At 38.8% G+C, this 22,402-nt stretch overlaps 1 protein-coding gene across 1 annotated transcript in view; it reads right to left on the minus strand.

Moving 5' to 3' along the window:
• Positions 1–800: 800 nt before the first annotated feature.
• The window catches only part of GMPS (guanine monophosphate synthase), a 55,571-nt gene continuing 33,969 nt past the window's right edge, over positions 801–22,402 (minus strand). Inside the window, exons 8-16 of the mRNA XM_080657262.1 lie at positions 21,984–22,135; positions 21,313–21,486; positions 19,685–19,790; positions 18,409–18,524; positions 11,933–12,058; positions 8,699–8,814; positions 4,638–4,768; positions 3,574–3,746; positions 801–2,307 (exon numbers count right to left, since the gene is read on the minus strand). Coding sequence (XP_080513388.1) covers positions 2,206–2,307; positions 3,574–3,746; positions 4,638–4,768; positions 8,699–8,814; positions 11,933–12,058; positions 18,409–18,524; positions 19,685–19,790; positions 21,313–21,486; positions 21,984–22,135 — 1,196 coding nt within the window. The 3' untranslated portion in view covers positions 801–2,205. The remainder of the gene's footprint in view (positions 2,308–3,573; positions 3,747–4,637; positions 4,769–8,698; positions 8,815–11,932; positions 12,059–18,408; positions 18,525–19,684; positions 19,791–21,312; positions 21,487–21,983; positions 22,136–22,402) is intronic.

The following is a 22,402-nucleotide window of genomic DNA, read 5'->3' on the forward strand; positions in this document are numbered from 1 at the left end:
CTGAAACTCTTTAGGTATCTATTACTAAACTGAGCTTGTTTCCTTGAGTGTAAAATGGGATTATAATCTTAACATTTCTCAGATGCTCAAATGAAATACTCTGAAGATATAGAACAATACTGTATGGCACAAAACAAAAGTGCTTTGCAGAGGAAGAGATGGTATAAAGTGTCAGGGAATATCTGAAATTTTAATTTTTTCTGAATCATGTCAATGTGTGCTTTGGAGAAACCATTTTCCAGTATTATGCAGGACTATTTAAGAAGGGGTTTAGTGAACAAATATCAGGAAAACATCAGGTTAAAAAATTTTTAACCATTGTTAACTTCAAAATTTCTCAGAGCTTTGAATGCAATATATACCGAGTCCCCAAGATGGAAGGACAACTGAACAGCACTTTCCAAGCTCCCATGATCTAACTCTTTACGTACCATTTCAGTGGAGCAATGTTCCCTTGAATGCACTTTAGGGGCGGGGACACAAAAAACCCACTATTACTACAGATTCCTAGTATTTGCTTGAAAACAAAATCATGACACTTTTGCTAGAAATTTTTCACATAAACATATTTGTAAACCCTTTATAGGTTGTCTATTCCAGCTCTAAAGGCCAGATCACTAACATATCCTCTTTTCAAAAGGCCATTATAATAACCCATCATCAGGACAGAGAAGGAACCTTTCAAGTTTTGTAGAAGTCACTGGACTCCTTGGTCTCAAGTAAGGATATCGGTTACAATAGACAGAGCTCTTCCCTCAACGGTCCAGCAATAGTTTTCTTGTACTCTGGGCCAGCCAGAATGAAGACATCTGCCACACACAATTTTATTATTTTTCTAACACTGAATCCCATACAAAATTTTGTACCTTAATACAGAATTTTGAGAATAAGAGGCAGCGACCTGAGATGGAAAGTGGTATGAGAAAAATATAGACACCTAAAACTAATATGTTGCATCTCAATTATACTTCAATAAACAAAAGAAGAAAAACATGGTAGCATTCTTAAATAGTAACATCAGCTAAAATACTGAGAAATGGTTGTAGAATGTATGTCTAATACTGCCTATTTTTATAGTGCTTACATAAATATTACAAAGGATCTGGTAGAAACTGGTGGGAATTGGAACAAGTCCTACACCAGTTCTTGAATCATCTCTTACAGCTGGTAGGATTACAAAGTTTGGCAATAGCGTGCACAGACCAAGACTAGTCAGTCTTCTGGGCAGTGGGTAATGAACCTGTCTAACACATGACATCTAAGAGTTCACTTTAAACTCTTCACTAAGTGATAGAAGCTACAGGCGTGCATTTGTAAGCTGCGGGTGTGCATTTGTAAGCTGCTGGCATGCACGATGGTCTTCGTGGTCTCAGAGCTTCCCCTCTGACCAAACGAGTTTAAAGCCCTCAAACTTGATGCTGCACCAAAACCAGTTTCTTCTAGGAAGAGAACAGAAACTTCCTATGCAAGGCTGCTGTAGCAGGCAATATAAGGCAGGGAGGATAAAGCTCCTTATTAGTGAAAAGGCTATGTGAGCAACACGACATCTATGGAAAACAGGATTTGAAAACATTTTAAACTGAGACCACTCATAGTTTTCTTTCTCCCATGGCTGTGGTATCATAAAATTCTAAAGCACTTCAGCAAATTCCTGATGCTTTCATCTTAAAGTAGCTTACATTTATAATGCCAGTGTACTGAAAAAGTGGCTGGAACAGCCCACCTATACCTTTATCTGACATGTTCATCACTTCCCCAACCTTTGGAGAAATAAGGTTACTTACATGGAAACTCAGATTCTCCAACAGGCATAAATACTAAGTCACGGGAGTTTTCTAACAGCTCTTAGAAACTGGCAAGGGAACTTAGAAGCCCATTACTACCCCAAACTCACCCACCTCCATACATCTTCATTGACAGACATCAACAGCAACAGTAAGTTTACACATAAAGAACAAGTGAGGCAAAGGCAAATGCAGTGTCAATCTGTCTGAGTGTAGGCAATGATGCGTTGATTATACCCGTACAAACTTCAGTCCCCTTTAGTTATCCCCAACTCAGCCTTCAGGCCATAAATTTTTGCTGTGAAGAATTCAGATGTAATATAGCCGATCCAGCACTCTTCACAGTACTGCGTGTCAATACTGGGAATGGTCTCTAATTAATTTAAACTGCACACAGTACTTTAGTGAAACAAGAAGTTTATTACTCCCACTCAGTAGTTCCTGGGGGCTTTGATGTTAAGTCATACATAATTCGAGAAATACCAGGAATCTTCTTAATCTCAGTGACCATCTTTAACACCACCTGTTATAAAACAAAGATTACAATTATAAGAGCCAGAATCCACTGCATGTCCAAAAAACCCAAAGGGCTTGCATTTGCAATTTGAAACTGTAATCTATTTTTACTATTTGCTTCTATGTACATGGGATGGCCTCTGATTAATTTTAGGTAGTGAACTACTTCCCTCTATAGGTTGAAGTGACTTAAAGTCAGTACTACTCAAAGTATGACCCACAGATAGGTGCTAGCCTACAGGTTATGTTTGTCAACAAGTGTTTAGAAACATTCATGGCAATTTTGCATTGCTTTGGCATCTAAACATAGTATTTTATGTGTTTAAGCCAATTCTTCACAAATTATCTGTGGCTGAAACAACTCTGAAGCTACCAAGGTGGTGCATAATGTATTATAATAATAACCACTGACAAGTGTACAGTAGGAGAAAGCCTGGTCACTGAACAAAAACTTGGCAAATCTGAGCCTAACAGAAAACAGACTGTAAGCCACATTTCCCAGCCCAGCTGTGCAGCTACAACCAGAGCCTTTCATTAGCTACTGGAGCAGTGGTCCAACTAACAAAGGCTCAGTGTGATTTTCATCTTTTCACAAGCAAATGGCTCCTTGGTGGAGAGAGAATAGGAGAGGGAGATGGTGATCAAAAACTGAATTGCTGGCCCTGGCTGGTTTTGCTCAGTGGATAGAGTGACGGCCTATGGACTGAAGGGTCCCAGGTTCAATTCTGGCAGGGGGCACACGCCCAGGTTGCAGGCTCAATCCCCAGTAGGGAGCATGCAGGAGGCAGCCCATCAAAATTCTCTCTCATCATTGATGTTTCTATCTCTCCTTCTCCCTTCCTCTCTGAAATCAATAAAAATATTTTTTTTAAAAATTGAATTGCTGGTAACAGAACATTAAAGAATTCTTGGGTTTCTGGTCAAAATGCCATCAATTCTCATCCTTATTTCCAATAAACTTTTCTTCAGTCCTCAGGTTTTTTTCTTTACTTAGAAAATATTATTTGTAAAGTAGAGGTTGGTTGGCAAAATTAAATAGTTATAGATTAGAGTTGGTTGGTTCCTCTCCATATAGTAATGAGACATCTAGAGGGTTATAATATATTTAAGGCCTTTTTCTACTATAGTGTACTGAACAATCATGTGGAGATAAAAAGAGCCTGTCTTCTGAACAGTAAACCAAATATCAACATTGTCATAGTCTATTCCACTCACCATATTATAAAATGTATGAGGTACTGAAAACACACATTAGAAGGAATATATAAATTACCTCTACAGGGATCTCATTGCCAGGTGTTGCAGGTATACCAGTCATGAAATCACTAGTAATAAAGGTTCGAATAACCACAGATCTCTGGCATGAAGGCTGCTTCTGAAGTGGATCCCGATCAAAATGTAATGGTGTCAGAATCACTGGCATCTGACTGATTTTTCCAGCATAACCTAGAGAAAGGAAGTTAACATATAGAGCCAATCACCATCCATGGAAAAGCACTTCGACCTAGTTCAATAAAACCCTCCCAGACAATATCTGAAATCACATACACACACCAGTTAGGAAAGCCATTGTGCATTGTTCCCAGCTACTCTCACAGCATTTTAAGTAAACTCAATCACAAATACAAGTAATAAAATTTGACTGTAGTGCTATGTTATAGTGATGACACTTTATACATATGTAATATATATATATATATATAAAGCCTATTCTTATAATTCATGGTAGTTATGATCTAGAGGAAATACAGTTAGGTTCTTGCAATTCTCTGGTCACATATTTATCAACCAACCAGTACCTACCTTGTTTTATGTGTGTTTTTGTTTAAAGACACCTAATTTAATATTTATTGCAGATTAACATTGAACTCATGTCCAACAGCACTATAATTCAGGCATGAACAAACCTTATCTAACCTACATATTTTCTCTCTGAGACACATCACAGCCTTCCTGTGCTTAGAAATCTAGACAGTACATCAGCACTATGCTTGGAGGACATTTTAAATAGTGAAATCACCAACCAAAAGCATGAAAATGCCAAAAATATGCCACTAAATAGCCTACAAAAAGAACATTTGTTTACAGTAAGAAGGCAAAGCACTGCCTTGTTCAACATCAGTTACAAGTTGGGCAACTCAAATTTTTTGCCACTCTGCACATGTCTGCACACAACCAAAGGGTGGATAAGTTTTTTATGAAGACAGTATCAAAGAATTATCCATAAACATGAAAGCACCTAAAAATTAAAAATCTTATTATTCTACTAGAAATCACAATGCCAAGCATCCAAATTTTAATTAGAGCATGCAGTGATAAGCAAAATGAGCAACTTACTGGACTCCCTGAGAATGTTCTGAGCTTCAAAATCAGCTTGGCGTAAAGTACTGAGCACCCCTGTTGTCAAGAAAGTGGGAGTAACATCTGTAGGAGGCTCTTTAACTGGTGGGCCAAATATATAGACAACTCTAGAAGGGGGAAAGAGAAAATTAGAGAGAATTACAATTTAGTATGTTAAGCAATGCACAAGGAATAACATTTTTTTCCATTTACTTAGGCCCCTCTCCTACCCATTTCAAATCCCCAAATGGGCTGGTTAGAATATAAAATCATAGAGGGGTCTATGTTCTATGTACCTTCCTCTAAGTGCATTCTCTAGAATACTAATATCTTAGAATGTGTAAAGATATATGTGATTATCATATTCCTCTTTTCATGTAATGTCTTGGGTTAGAGTGTTCCCAATGTACCATATCCACCTGGAACCTGTGGTGAAAATAGAGTATTTGCAGATGTAATCAAGTTAAGATAACGTCAGGGTGGCCATTAATCCAATAACTGGGTGTCTTTCTAAAAACAGAGAAATTTGGGAACATAACACACACAGACAGAAGAGGGCATGTGAGAATGAAGAAAGATTGGCATTATACTGCCACAAGCCAAGGACTGCCAACAAACACCAGAAACTAGGAAGAGGTAGGAAAGGATCCTCCCCTAGAGCCTTCACAGAGAGCATGGCCCTGCTGAAACCTTGATCTTAGACTTTTAGCCTCCAGAATTGTGAAAGAATGATTAATTTCTCTTGTTTTAGCTTCTCTGTTTGTGGTAATGTATTCCGGTAGCCCCAGGAAATTAATACTCATAGGCTTGGGGAAACAGAGAGTTGAACAAATAAATAGGTTTTTACCACAAAACTTCAGAAATTGTAATATGCTAATATGCACTGGAAATATCCAAGATGGGGCTACAGTGAATTTCCCAAACTTATTTGACCACTCGATCTTTTTTTCATTTTGGGCAACACTGATCCCAAGGAAAGATTCTCCTTTCCGCTTTATTAAAAATGTCACCAAAATGGACACCAAAACTTGGTATCCTACTAGTTCCTTCTAAAAGGAATAACTCACTAGTGCTTTCAGTAAATATCTATTTGAAAGATATGAAGATACACCACTGCAGGTGTTAATAAAAGTAGGGTTTGGAACATAGCTTGAGGAAGTTAGGATCAAACAACTCAAGGGGAATCTTACCACCGTTTGGAGGATCTGTTGTACAACCTTCACTCAGGAAAAAAGAGGCAGTCAGGGTAGAGACAGGAGTGCCACCTCTCGCCTCCCCATTCCAACTCTAGTCAGCAGACAACTAACTATCCTTTTCTCTTAGCCCTATCTGTCATTAGCAAAGAAAATAAATCTCCCTTGGCAATCTCCCATAGTTAAGTTTAGTGATGTTTTTCTTTTCTTCTTAATATCCTATCTAATAAAAACAGAATATGCAAATTGACCATAACTCCACGACAAAGATGGCAGCACCCACAGCCAATAAGGAGGAATATGCAAATTGACACAACAGGTGAGAGGCGGAAGGTGGCTCCGGGCTAGAGCGAAGGCGGAAAGGCGGCTCTGGGCTGGAGCAAAGGCAGAAAGGCGGTTCCGGCCAGAGCGAAGGCAGTGCTGGCAGCCTCAGGAAGGAAGGCCTATTCTTGCACAAATCTTCGTGCATCGGGCCTCTAGTATACTTAGAATAAAGCACACAGAAGAAAACAGCAACAGATCAAAACCACCACTACCACCAACTACTTCATTGCCTCCTCCAAAATATACTGTAGCAGGAAAAAAAGTTTTGTCTCACAGAAAGTAAGACACATTTCTATTTAGCAACACAGTTCCTAGAGCTCATAAACAATCCTTAAAGGAAAAGGCAAGTAGGTAAGAGAATGCCACAACTTGATTTTTTGGTCTAATTTCTTACAAACAAGAGTGGTAATAAATGTGCAGGTATAGGTAGAACAGCAAAACTGGAGCAGTCTCTCTCTGTACAAAGATTCCAAGATTCCATCATGCCAATGGGGGAGGCGGGGGGGAGAGACACCAAAAAAATGGGAAACTACTTTAAACTTTATTTCTAATTCCTAAAAAGGAGCTTGGCAAAATCTAAAACTTACGAAGACTCTTTCTTTTAAGGGCTTATTAGGTTCATATTTTAAAATGTAGTAGGTTTTTTGTTGTTGCTTATTTGTTAGACATTCCCGGGGGAGGAAGGGTTGTGCAAGGAGAGAGAAAAACAGAGAAGAAAGAAAAAACAGGAAGAGAAACCAGCATATAAAGGATAGAGAAAAAGTTTAAACATGGGTGAGTGCCCTAGGCAAAAGAAAAGTAGAGGGAGATAAAACTGTAAGAATGTACTAACTGCATAGTAAGAGCAGGGGAGTCAAAATTAGGGAAAGGAAATATTCCATTTGACCTCTAAAGTTTAAGTATTAGCATTATTCAGAAGATGAATTATGAGCCATTATTTTAACCAAAACAATTATCTCGATTCAAAAGAGTTAATTACAATCCTAGTCTGTTTGGCTCAGTGGATAGAGCATTGGCCCGTGAACTGAAGGGTCCCAGGTTAGATTCCAGACTAGGGCACATACCTCTATTGCAGGTCCATCCCTAGCCAGGTTGGAGCATATACGGAAGGCAACCAGTTGATGTGTCTCTCTCACATCAATGTTTTTCTCTCTGTCTCTCCCCCACCCTTCCACTCTCTAAAAATCTATGAAAAAATATCCTCAGGTGAGGATTAACAACAACAAACAGAGTAAGCACCATGATATGCAGATGGAGTATATGCTATTTGCTAGCGCTTCCCATCTTCCACATACTGATTTCCAAGTAACAAAAATTAAATCCCTGTTGGCCCAAATTGCAGAGCTGCCATGTCTTCATGAATTCAATCAATAAAAACTGCTTATATAATAATAAAAATAGATATTTACAAATTTACCATTATTTATTTTAAAATTCACTCTTTTTCAGTGTATTAAAGGTGATTCCTTATTTGGGGGCTTTAGGTTCATCGGAGTAAACCTTTTAATAGGCATATTCCCAACAGTAAAAAACATGGCTTCCCTGTGACTCCTTGTCTGGAAGGCCCCAGTAGCAGGCAGTCAGAGAGCAATACACACTCTGCTAGGTAACCACCAATGGAAAGATTTCTAATTTCTGCAGCAAATTTTAATAAACTAAAACATCAAGTAACTATTTTTGGTTGTTAACTACCCAATACCCATTTAAAAAAAAAACACAAAAAAAACAAGACTAGAGAAGAGTGAACAACTATGAAATAAGAATATTTAATGAGCAATCTGGCACCAAACAAGTTGAGATTTTTGAACTATACACAGGATAAGTATTGTAAAATAGACGAAGATTATAAATCAGCTATTGATATATCCAACATAAAAATTAATGTGCAAATTAAAGGAAAAATAAATCTGAAAAACTAAATTGAAAATAAATTATACATGTAGTTATTTTAATGATATCTGGCATATGCCTATTTCTTTTCTTTGATTTCCTGAGATTATTATTAAATTAACTAAGCCCCTACTTGTAATTCTACAGCCTTCAGATATTTTTTTCAATCCTTTGGAATAAAACATGTTACCTTAAAATACGTAATGTAAACTGCTAATTTGGAAGACATGACATGACTTATCTCCTTTTTTAAAGCAGATAAATGCATTGTGCTGAAGAAACAAAACATAAGATATTAAATATATGCTCAATTGTGAACTAAGTAGATATATCTGTATCTACACTTGAGCCTTTTGGTCCTTCAAAAAAACACCTTGCTGGGTTGGTGTGGCTGTGTTTGAGGGTCAACCCATGAACCAAGAGGTAACCAGTTTGATTCCCAGTCAGGGCACACACGTCCAGGTTTTGGGCGCGATCCCCAGTTTGGGGAGTGCAGGAAGCAGCTGACAGATATTTCTCTCTCATTGATGCTTTTATCTCTCTATCCCTCTCCCTTCCTCTCTCTCTAAAAGAATCAATAAAAACATATTAAAAAAACAACAACTTATCCTTCTATTACATCTTATCTCCTGCTCCCACTGTAGAACATACCTGTTAATGTTGTGACACATGCGAGGTATAAGCCTAGCCAGGAAAATAAGAGATTCCCAGTCAGGCTCATCTTTACTGGAGATTCCACACACATAACTGTAGGAACGACAATCACCCTGAAAGTAAAAATGCATTCAATAATTTTAATGGTTTTGCAGATGAGTGGATTAAAAAACTGTGGTACAGCTACACAATGGAATACTACACCACTATAAAAAAGATGGAACTTTTACCATTTGCAACAGCATAGATGGAACTGGAGAGCATTATGCTAAGTGAAATAAGCCAGTTGGAGAAAGATAAATATCACATGATCTCACTCATATGTGGGATATAACAATCAACATAATTTGATGAACAAGAATAGATCCACTGCCCTGACCGGTTTGGCTCAGTGGATAGAGCGTCGGCCTGTGGACTGAAGGGTCCCGGGTTCGATTCCGGTTGAGGGCGTGTACCTTGGTTGCGGGCACACCCCCAGTGTGGGGTGTGCAGGAGGCAGCTAATCGATGTTTCTCCCTCATCGATGTTTCTAACTCTCTGTCCCTCTCCCTTCCTCTCTGTAAAAAATCAATAAAATACATTAAAAAAAAAAAAATAGATCCACAGACAAATGGCAGGGGAGGGGGCGGTTAGAGAGCAACCAAAGAACTTGTATGCATGCATATTAGCATAACCAATGGACACAGACACTGGGGCAGTGGGGGCTTGCCCGGGGTGGGAAAGGCTGGGGGCGGGGGGGATGGAATGGGGAGAGAGGTCAAGCGGGGAAAAAGGAGACGTATGTAAAACTTTAGACAACAAATAAATAAAAATACATAAAAAATAAAAATAATTTTAATGGTTTTGTAGAGGTCAAAAAATGGACTAGAAAACATTTCATGCATGATGACACCATTAATAGGAATTCTTTTGGAAAAAAAACTTTTTTATAAAAGTATTAGAGGCCTGGTGCATGACATTCATGCACTGGGGTGGGGTCGTCCCTCAGCCCAGCCTGCACCCTTTAAAAGTCTGGGAGCCCTCGGTGCCTAAGCCGTCAGTCAGACATCCTTAGCACTGCCACGAAGGCCAGAGAGGCTCCTGCCACCAGCGCTGCACTCGCCAGCTGTCAGCCCAGCTTGTGGCTGAGCTGCGCTCCCCCTGTGGGAGTGCACTGACCACCAGGAGGCAGCTCCTGCATTGAGCGTCTACCCTCTGGTGGTCAGTGCGTGTCACAGAGACCGGTTGTTCTGCCGTTCGGTTGATTTGCATATTACCTTTTTATTATATAGGAGGATATAATGGATATGTCTCTAATGATATAAATAAATCCTAAATTTAAATCTCATATTAAATTCTACCTAAATCAGTTCAGACATAAAATGTCATGATAACTATTTATTTAATACATGCCAGAAGCCCATTGGGATCTAATTCTGAGTACCTGCCCAACTGTGAACAGCCAGCACACTTCATTTGGAAGACAAGATCTGCCCATGTTGATCAGGTGAAAAAAGGATTCTTAAGTCAGAGATAAAAAATAAAAATGAGCTTAAAAGTTATTAAAAACAAGTGAATAAAACTGGTAATAATATTAATTCCTTTTTTCTTTGTCCTGTTTAATCCAAGTAATTTTTTTTAAAAAATCAAATTACACTAAAGAGCAATTTTTAAAGAGTCATCAAACTACCCTAATAACCAGTATACTAAAAAAATGAGAATTTAGGCTACATGAAGGCTAATTTGACAGTATCTATTGCCCTAGCTGGTTTGGCTAAGTGGATAGAGCATCGGCCTGCGGACTGAAGGGATCTAGGTTCATTTCTAGTTAAGGGCATATGCCTGGGTTGCAGCTTGATCCCCAGTAGGGGGCGTGCAGGAGGCAACCGATCAATGATTCTCTCTCATCATTGATGTTTCTCTCTTTCTCTCCCTCTCCATTCCTCTCTGAAATCAAAAAAATATATATATATATCTATAGATATAGATATATATTAAAAAGATAAAAATCATATCCTATGTAATAAAACCCTAATAAGCAAATCGACAGAAAGGCAGAACGACTGGCGAAACGACCGGTCGCTATGACGTGCACTGACCACCAGGGGGCAGACGCTCAATGCAGGAGCTGCCCCCTGGTCAGTGTGCTCCCACAGGGGGAGCACCGCTCAGCTGAGTGCCGGGTGCCAGACATCGGGCTCACGGCTGGCAAGCGCAGCTGCAGTGGCACGAGCCTCTCCCACCTCCATGGCAGCGCTACAGAGCTATGGCAGTGGCAGGCGCAGTGGGGCCGGGATGAGTGGGAGCGGCATGGTGCCTGGCCCAGGCTCAGGCTCCTCTCTGGCTGCCTGCCACTTCGCGCACTACTAAATCCCGTGAAGGGTCCCAGATTGTGAGTGGGCACAGGCCAGGCTAAGGGACCCCATCGGTGCACGACTGGGCCGGGGAGGGATGCGGGAAGTTGGCCAGTCGGGGAGGGACTATGGGAGGGCTCTAGGGCATGTGCATTCAGTACTGATCAGCAGCAAGCTAACCTACAGTCAGAGTGTCTTCCCCCTGGTGGTCAGTGCATGTCATAGCAAGCGGTTGAGCAGCCTTAGCATATCATTAGCATATTACACTTTGGTTGAATGGACGACCAGACAACCGGACACTTAGCATATTAGGCTTTTATTATATAGGATTATATAGGATTATGAATAGCATTATGAAAGTAAAAATTATATGATCCTCACATGCTTTTACAATTGGAAAGATAGAACAATAAATACACAAATGTCATTTGTACATTATCAAAGCTAAAAGAGAGAAGACGTAAAACAAATAGAGCACTAGTTTAAGAAATACACAATTTGAGAACAAGCTCTAAGTGGTGTATAACGTTCATCAGGGGGCCTTGTTGCAATTAAAGACTTTTTCTAAAGCAATAGTATATTTCATACCAAGAAGGATAAATGAGAACATGACCTCTTGGTGACTATCCTTCAAGGCAGAAGCAAGCAAGCAAACCCTATAGCAAGTCATTCTTTGAATTTTTACTTTTGGTTACAGATGACAGATGTTCCAAAACTACAAGATCTCAGCCTGAATATTGAGTTCCTATAACTTTGTTCACTCCATAACTATTATTTAAAACATTACATTTTTACATATTTTCATATTTCATTTTCCTAAATCATTCCTATTTGAACAATAGTGAAAAGAACATCTGCAGAAAGTTATGTCACAGGGCAATGAATTCACACAACTCACCTGCACACCTACAGTTTTAATTGGCAGCAGGAAGGCATTCAGGGAATGCAGACTTGTAATTTGCATCAGCTTCTCCTGGTCCTCTTCTGTTGTGCAGGCTTTGACTCTTTGTAATAGCGTATGCGGCTGAAAAAAACACACACAGGTATTTCTTAAGGTTTCAAGAAATAAGGTACTCACTCTTTTGGTATCTATTACTAACATAGATATCTACACTTACTGCTTTATAGCAATAGATCCTAGTGGGCATTTCTCTTTGACTTGTATGTGCTATGTAGTATAAACCCTAACCCTGTTTTTATTCTTTTAGAGTTCCCCTTAAATGTTATCATGCATATTTAACAAGAGAATCTCTCTAACCACTTGGCAAACAATACAAGCATCTTTAAATGCTTTAACTCCAATCAATCCTCTTGTGGTTTACGTGTTATTTTAACTACATATTATTGCAATATTTTAAAAATAAACACCAATAATTATAGGTCATTATTTTTATTATACATTCCATGTTTGCTTGAATGTTACCATTTTCTTTTGTTAACCATTTTCTTTACCTTTTTTTTGTTTACCATTTTCCATTTTCTTTTGTTTACCATTTTTTTTCTTGCATATCAGAAAAAGATCCTTTTGCTTCTCCTAAAGTCAGCCCTTTAAAACAGTGGTTCTCAAAAAATAAAATAAAATAAAATAATAAAATTAATTAATTAAATTAAAGTAACAGTGGTTCTCAAGCCTCACTGTATATTCAAATTACTTGGTATAATCAGGTTCTATCTTGGATTAAGTAAAAAATTCTAGGAAGAAGGGGTCCAAGGATAGTATACTTCAAAAGCTCCCACAACCCTGGCTAGTGTGGCTCAGTTGGTTGAGTGTTGTTCCATGCAACAAAAGGTCAACAGGATTTGATTCCAGGTCAAGGCACATGCCCAGGTCTCCAGCTGGATCCCTAGTAGGAGGCATGCAGCAGGAGGCAGCCAGTCCATATTTCTCTCTAAAATTAATAAGAACATACTTAAAAAAAAAGCCCCCCAGATGATTCTAATAAACAGCCAAGGGGAGTGTGTACTGCACTGTTGGTAGTAAACTGTGTTTATCTGAAAATGTCTTTATTTTGCCCTACTTTTAGATGCCAGCGTATCTGTTCACTATTGTTCACCATTATTTTCTTTTGGGACTTTGAAGTCTTCTTGCTTTTACTACTGCTTTCTGTATAATAGTGTTTCCTTTGTAGAGTAAAACAACCTTTCCTCTGCAGCTGCTTTGTCTTTGGCAGGATGCAGTTTTGCTAGGTATGCCAACTCGGTATCAAATGCTTTTCATTTATCCTGAGAGCAATGTGTTATGTTCTCCTGAATCTGAGACATGGTTTCAACCAGTGTGGAGAAATTCAAATACTTTTGTCTATTACCTCCTTCTGAAAATATGTTAAAGTTGACCTTAACATTCTATCTTAACTTCTCTCCATTGTTCTGATTTCTGGATAATTTCTTAACATCTTTCTATAGCTGTGTAATTTCAGCTATTATTTTCGTTTCTACAATTTTTAAAAAACTGCCCAGTCATTTTGTATACTCTTATCATATACCTTATTACCTACTGCTTCTTTTAATTTTATGTACTTTATATTATCTATCTGCTAATTCCAGTATTTGAAGCGTCTGAGAGATTTCTGCTAGTTTCCACTAGCTCTCATTCATGGAGCCTTATTTCTATACATATTTTGTAATTTTTTTATGATAAGCTCATATTTGCTAGAACTGTATCTATGGGAATTCTTTGAAGCCTGATTGAAGATATTCCAAAGAGTAAATTAATTTACATTGCTTCTTGCCTGACACCTGGAAACACTACCAACCAAGGTCCACTTTAAATAAGAATTGAATTCTCAGCTTGCAGGTTTTCAGACAACACAGGTTATGAATTTAGGCACCAAAACTACAGATGGACTGGAAGACTTTTCCATTTATTCTCAATCTGGAGCTGAAATAATTCCCCTTGTTTTCTTATAACACATACAGAGTATTTTAAAACACCTTGTAAGAAAATAAACAAATGGAAACATCAAAATAAAAAACTTCTGCACAGGGAGAGGAACCAAGATGGCGGCATAGGTAAACACCTAAACTGCTGCCTCGCACAACAATTTCAAAACAACAACTAAAAGACAAAACGTCTATCACCCAGAACCACAGGAAAGCTGGCTGAGTGGAAGTTCTACAACTAGAAGGAAAGAGAAAAGAGCATTGAGACATGCACAAGCGCTGAAAAGCTGAGGTACAGAGGCGCATGAATCAGGCTGGTGGCGGGCGACTGGATGCGCTGCTTTTTTCAACCCGAAGGGAGACAAGCTCCCGATTACTCTGAACTCCAGTTTCTGGGGAGATGCAGGGGACCCAAACTCCTATGGGGAGAAGCTGGACTGTCTGCCATCGGGTCGGAAAGTGAGGGTGGCTTTCTTGCAGAGGTACGCGCAGCAATCATTGTTTACTGCGCTGGGGTGCGGGATGCAGGGACTTGGAAACGCAGAGATGCAGAGACGGCTGGCTGGCAGCCATCGCTGTTTGCCACGCCCTAGCCGAGTGACTCCCTGAGACCCCGCCCTGCACAATCTACAAACCCACCAAAGCGCCATGCAGCGGCTTTTGCATATAAATGGTCTGCCCTATCGCAGCTTAACCTAACAAACTGCAGCTCTGGTCAGAGAGCTCCAAAACCTCAAAACCCAAGCAAAGAGGAGAAAACTATAGTTCTTGCTGTAGCTCCTGCTGGGTGGCCTCAGACAGTAGCTGACCTGCACCCCATTGGAGATCCAGAAGCTAGTGTATCTAGTGGTCACTGTGAGAAGACACCAGATTTCAACTACTCACATCCATAAATGACACATTCAAGAGGCAGACTCAGTGAGCACCAAAGCCCCACTGAAGCAAGTCCTGCCCCATAAGCGTGTCTCCAGCACAGCAGTTCTTCCATTATAGACACAGCGGGTCCTCACAGCCAATTGGCCTGGAGGTCAATTCCTCCCAGTGTACCAAGAGCAATCAAGGCTTAACTATACCAAGACTTTACACTCAGCCTACAAAAGGGTACACCAAGAGTGTCCACCTCAGGTGATAGGCTGAACCGCTGGTCACCTACCACAGAAAACCACTCCTGAACCGCTGGTCACCTACCACAGAAAACCACTCCATCAACACAGGGAAGCAGCAAAATGCGGACACAAAGAAACATGTCACGAATGAAAGAAATGGAGGAAAGCAAAATACTGGACATAGAATTCAAAACCACATTTATAAGGTTACTCAAGAATCTTCTAAAAACCTCTAAGGAACTTAGTGAGACCGACCTATAAGGATCTTAATGAATTTAGGCACCAAAAAATTGGAAAAGAACCAGTCAAAAATTAAGCATACACTGTCTGAAATAAAGAATATACAGAAATTCAACTGCAGAACAAAGAACTCCAAGAATCAAACCAAAGATCTGAAATATGAGGAAACAAAAAACACCCAACCAGAAAAGCAAAAAGAAAAAAGAATCCAAAAATATGAAGATAGTGTAAGGAGCCTCTGGGACAACTTTAAGCGTACCAACATCGGAATTATTGGGGTGCCAGAAGAAGAGAGGGAGCAAAACATTGAAAACCTATTAGAAGAAATAATGACAGAAAACTTTCCCAACCTGGTGAAAGAAATAGACTTACAAGTCCAGGAAGCGCAGAGAACCCCAAACAAAAGGAATCCAAAGAGGACCACACCAAGACACATCATAATTAAAATGCCAAGGGCAAACGACAAAGAGAGAATCTTGAAAGCAGCAAGAGAAAAACAGTTACCTACAAGGGAGCACCCATACGACTGTCAGCTGATTTCTCAACAGAAACTATGCAGGCCAGAAGGGAGTGGCAAGAAATATTCAGTGATGAACAGCAAGAACCTACAACCAAGATTACTCTACCCAGCAAAGATATCATTCAGAATTGAAGGTCAGATAAAGAGCTTCACAGATAAGAAAAAGCTAAAGGAGTTCATCACCACCAAACCAGGATTATATGAAATGCTGAAGGGTATTCTTTAAGAAGAGGAAGAAGAAGAAAAAGGTAAAGATAAAAATTATGAACAACAAATACATACCTACCAACAAGTGAATCTAAAAATCAAGTGAATAAAAAATCTGATGAACAGAATGGACTGATGAATATAATGGAATCAGGGACATAGAAAGGGAGTGGACTGACAATTCTCAGGAGGAAGGGGGTGTGAGGGGTATGAGAAGAGATTGGACAAAAATCTTACACCTATGGATGAAGACAGTGGCGGGGGGTAAGGGCATGGGGTGGAGTGGGGAATCAGGTGGAGGGGAGCTATGGGGGGAAAAAAAGAGGAACACCTGTAATAATCTGAACAATAAAGATTTATTTAAAAAAAAAAAACCAAAAAACTTCTGCACAGCAAAAGAAACTATCAACAAAATAACAAAAAAGCCCAATGCATGGGAGAACCTATTTGCCAATGTTATCTCCGATAAGGGTTTAATCTCCAGAATTTACAGAGAACTCATACAACTTAACAAAAGGAAGATAGACAATCCAATAAAAAAGTGGGCAAAGGACCTAAATAGGTACTTTTCAAAAGAGGACATATGAAAGGTCAAAAGACACATGAAAATATGCTCAAAGTCACTAATCATCTAAGAGATGCAAAATCAAAACAATAATGAGGTACCATCTCACACCTGTTAGAATGGCTATCATCAACAAATCAATGAATGACAAGTGCTGGCGAGGATGTGGAGAAAAAGGAACCCTTACGCACTGCTGGTGGGAATAAAGACTGGTGCAGCCACTGTGGAGAACAGTATGGAGTTTCCTCAAAAAGTTAAAAATGGAACTCCCATTTGACCCAGCAATCCCACTTCTAGGAATATATCCCAAGAAAACAGAAACACCAACCAGAAAGGATATATGCACCCCTATGTTCATAGCAGCACAATTTACAATAACTAAGATTTGGAAACTGCCTGAATGCCCATCAGCAGACAAGTGGATTAAAAAGGGGTGGTACATCTACACAATGGAATACTACACAGCTATAAAAAAGACGAAACTTTTACCATTTGCAACAGCATGGATGGACCTGGAGAGCATTATGCTAAGCAAAATAAGCCAGTTGGAGAAAGATAAATATCACATGATCTCATTTGTGGAATATAATGAACAACATAAACTGATGAACAAAAATAGATCCAGATCCAGAGACAAAGAAACACCGAACAGACCATCAAACCTCAGAGGGAAGAGATCAACCAAAGGACTTGTATGCATGCATATTAGCATAACCAATGGACATGGACCCTGGGGCAGTGGGGGCTTATCCATGGGAGTAGCTGGGGAAGGGTTGATGGGGGGAAAAGGAGACATCTATCTATATCTATCTATATAAAATATGCAAATAGTCCGAACAGCGGAACGACCGGTCGCTATGATGCTCACTGACCACTAGGGGTCACTCAACATAGGAGATGCCCCAGCCCTCAGGCCCCAACCAGCAGCAGTGGGGGGCGGGGCCAGCGAGCGGGCAGTGCCAAGCCAGGTAAGGCTGGTGCAAGCGGGGTCCCCTGATCAACCCGCTGGTCACCCCACAGAGAGAGACAACCAGTGACTGTGGCTGGGGATGCGGCCAGCAAGCAGGCCGCACCAGGCCAAGACGGGTGCGAGTGGGGGCCCCAATCACCCTGTTGGTCACCCTACACATCAACCCTGATCGTGGGCCAGGCCTAGGGACCCTAACCATGCTTGAATTTCATGCACCAGGCCTCTAGTATGTAATAAACAATTAAAAAATAAATAAAAAGAATAATAATATGAAAACTTGGGAGGGCAACAACAAAGCAAAAATAAATTAATTAAAACACCTTTTCATTTCTAGGATTTTTAAGGATTCAGGGTATCCAATCTGCTGTATAACTGAAAATAGGAGTCTGCATTTTAAGTGTTTATGTAGAATATTGTCTTCATAGTCATTCCAAAAGTTAAATTACTCTGAATTTTCAAATAATGAACCCTAATAAAACCACTGTAAATTCTGGAGTACAACAAGAATCCATTCAATTCCTTGTACTGATTAGTTGTGTCTGTTTAAAACTCCCATCCTATCTAATAAAAGGCTAATACACAAATCACTGAATGGCAGAATGACCAGTCGCTATGACGCGCACTGACCACCAGGGGGCAGAGGCTCAACGCAGGAGCTGCCCCCTGGTGGTCAGTGCACTCCCACAGGGGGAGTGCCACTCAGCGAGAAGCCAGGCTCACGGCTGGCAAGTGCAGCGGCAGGAGCCTCTCCCACCTCCGCAGCAGTCAGACATCCCCTGAGGGCTCCCGGACTGTGAGAAGGCGCAGGCCAGGCTGAGGGACCCCCCGCAAGTGCATGATTTTCGTGCACTGGGCTTCTAGTAATATATAAATCCAACGTAATTACCTTTTTAACACTTGCAGAGAAATCAGCTACTATTTTCAAAATGTTGTTGGTTTCAGGAAAGTCCTTACAAATGTAAGGTTCTTCAGCACATATTACTCTAATTGCCAGGCCAGGACCTAAAGTGAAGAGTAATAATTTAAAAATTATTTTGAAATTTTAATATAAAAATGTCACTAATCCCAAAATATAAAACGCTTCCAAAAATTAATATCCATGTGCCACTTCAAGGTTTTTTTTCCAGTTTTACTGAGTGGAAAATTTATTATTTTTTATATAATTGATATCACCATTGCAAATAGTTTCTATTGTGAGGATCAAATAAAACAGTATTTGTAAAATATGTAGCAAAATGCCTAGCACATACCAGCACTCAAGAAATGTGAACTATTACTTTTTTAAATTTCATTAAACCATTTTCTCAACTTATCATCAAATGCTAAGAGCTAGAAACTGAAGTACAAAACTTGCCCAAATTCAAGAACTCATTTAAAAAAACAAGATTCTCAATCCCAACTTTAAACAAATATCAACTGTTTTTCTATATGACAAAATAACTATTTCATCTGAGTATTCTTTATTTGTTCATAAATTAGTTACATATGGCCTTTGCAAAGAAGTGGGTTCAGCCATTCAGATAAATGAGCCATGGCATAAGGATTTCAGAGAACCAAGTTTTAACGCTGTCTTACATCATGGTATCATAGAAAGAATATACAAATCCCAGTTCTGACACCAATAATTGTGTGGCAATGTTATTAAAATATCTCTATGTCTTTCTCATCTGATGGTAAAATAATATGTCATCATATAATTTTGGTATGATGTAATATTTAAATATAAATACAATGGAAAATAACTATTTAATAAAATGAAGTATATACACTAGACCAGCCGTGGGCGAACTATGGCCCGCGGGCCGGATCCAGCCCGATCGGCTGTTCTATCCGGCCCGTCCACGGAGCCGAAAGAGCGGAGGGTTCTCTTGCTCTCCCCTCCGCTCCTTTACTTTGTATTTATACTAGTTCACACAAACACTCCATCCATGCTTTTGTTCCGGCCCTCCAGTCCAGTTTAAGAACCCATTGTGGCCCTCGAGTCAAAAAGTTTGCCCACCCCTGCACTAGGCACTAAAAAAATGTTTATTCCCTACATACCTTTTTCTTTCTCTCAAGTTACATTTTCCTTGTGATAACATATTATTTCAAAATTGTCTGAATTGATTTTTCTTCAACATGAAGGTCTAAGAACAAATCAAACAATTCAATTTTAATTATACCTGGAAATGGATGCCTGGAAACTAACTCTTCTGGAAGTCCAAGTTCTCTGCCTAAAACTCTTACTTCATCTTTATGAAAATCTTTCAGAGGTTCTATTACTTTTCCCTATATGGGGGAAAAAAACAATTAGCACAAATTAGTAACCAAAATCACATGGAAACGAAGGGTAATAAATTATTGGCTTTACCTATTGTCTTTCACTTCAGATTTAAAAATCAGTTTTTAAAACATTTCCTCCTGTATGCTTATAGTCATTAAACATTTCAGTGACCTTATTTCTCTTTGAAACACATTTTAAGTATAACCCTTTTAAATATAAATAAATCAAAGCAAATCTTTCCCTATCTCTGATATAGTTTTCGTTAGAATACAGGAAAAATTAAATATATACTAGCGTTTCAAAATAAAACTCCAAATGATGCTACCAAGAAAGTGAAAAGACAACACAGATGGCAAATCATGTATCTTATAAAAGACTGGTAACTAGAATATATAAAGAACAATTCAATGAAAAGATAAATAAACCAATTTAAAAGGGGCAAAGTATCTGAATTGATATTTCTCCAAAGAAGATATACAAATAGCCAATAAGCACATGAAAAGGTATTTAGCAACATTAGCTATTAGGGAAATACAAATCAAAATCACAATGAGTTACCACTACACACTAAGATGCACAAAATAAAGAGAGACATAATTCACAGCCATTATGATAGCTACTATCAAAACAACCGAAAATAACAAGTGTTGGCAAGGTGTAGAGAAATTAGAACTCGTGGTATTGTTGATGGGAATGTAAGAGGGTGTAACCACTATGAAAATATGAAGAAAGCCTCAAAATATTAAAAATACAACTACATGATCTTGCCCAGACAGAGTGGCTCAGTTGGTTGACCAATGTCCCATGCACCAAGAGTTCACCAGTTTGATTCCCAGTCAGGGCACATGCCTAGGTTGCAGGCTCAATCCCCACTTGGGAGCATGCAGGAGAGCAGCCAATTGATGTTTCTCTCTCTCTCTCTCCCCCTCTCTCTCTCTCTCTCTTTTTTTTTTTTTTTTTCCAAAAAATATCAATGAAACATTTTTTTTTTAAATACAACTACATGATCTAGCAACCCCACTTCTTGGTATATATCCAAAAGAATTGAAAGCAGGGTCTACAAGAGATATGTGCAAACGCAGATTCATAGTATAATTTACAATAGCCAAAAGTGGAAGTAACCAAAATGTCCGCTGACAGACAGATGGATAAACAAAATGTGTATATACATACAACAGAATATTATTCAGCCTTAGAAAGGACATCTTGACATGGATTAACCTTGAGGACCTATGGTAAGTGTAATAAGCTAGTCACAAAATGATTTTACTTATATAAGCTATCTGAAGTAGTGAAATTCACTGAAACAGAAAGTAGAATGGTGGTTATCAAGGGTTGGGGAGAGGGAGAAAACAGTATCTGTTGTTCAATAGATATAGAGCATTTCAATTTTGCAACATGAAAAATTGTAGAAATCTGTTTCACAACAATGCAAATACACCTAACACTACTTAAGTGTACACTTAAAAATGGTTAAGGGGAGAAGAAAGAGGCTTTATGGGAAAGTTTGCATAAGTTTTTACCTACCTCTTCTCTCAACTTCCTGATAAGCTCTGTGTCATTGTGATGGGTTTTGATAAGTTCAGCTTTGCCACTTGCAACAAGGGATGCACTTTCAATTAGATCAGGCCGTAAAGTACCTTGGGCAAGGAAAACCTCCTCAGGTTTCAGGTTCATTTCTCCAATTACTTCATTGGCAATCTATAACCAACAGGAGTAAAAGAGCCTTTTAAAAAATGATTCTTTCAAAAAGACAGCAAAATATTATACCTTCAGCTAAATTTCTCAAAGTCCTTGTGCAATATTGAAGGATGAAATCTACCAAGTCCCAAAATAATCTCCTTTAACAACTTATGTTCTTTAAAGAACATGCTTTAACATGATTCAAAAAGGTATGCAAACATTCCCCCCATTCAAAAGCTAAAAACCAGTCACTGAAATACTGAAAGTCTAATATCAACTGAAAATACCTATTCTTAAAATAGTTAAATCAATAGCAAAACGTAAGTATACATGTTTTTAAAATATAAAACAGTTTATACTATTGGTCTATATAGTAGTAATATACAGTAAAACTCTTATCCAAAAATAAAATAAAAACTAGTCGGCAAATTTGGTCATTTGATATAATGGCAAGAAAAAACAAATACTAAAATTCACATTAAAAACACTACACATTGAGGATATTAAAAAGGTACCTTAACAAAAGTATCCCCAATGATTTTTCTTTTCTCCTCAGGACTCGTTGTCATATTTAACGTTTTGCTGATTCTTTTTCGTGGAGTTCTATCTTCATCTGATATTGGTAGAGTTGTTGTTCCATTGTAGAAAGAATGAGCAGCATTTATCACTGGGCGATGGAGCAGAAACATGTTTTAATCTTTTTAAAAAAGATTTTTAAATATCATACTAACAAATCAAACTACAGAAAGAAAACCAAGATGTGTCCTTTGATCTCCCATTAATTTGCCTACATATTCCAGAACAATCAATAAACCATGATTAATGGAGTCTGGACAGAGGCACTCATTAATTTTGTTTTGTGAATCCTGTGACATTTAATGATAGGCTCATGATAGCATAAATTATGCTGGTTGTTTTTCCCCTACTCAGTGCG

Source organism: Plecotus auritus (assembly GCF_963455305.1).
Source record: "Plecotus auritus genome assembly, chromosome: 2".
Classification (NCBI taxonomy): domain Eukaryota; kingdom Metazoa; phylum Chordata; class Mammalia; order Chiroptera; family Vespertilionidae; genus Plecotus; species Plecotus auritus.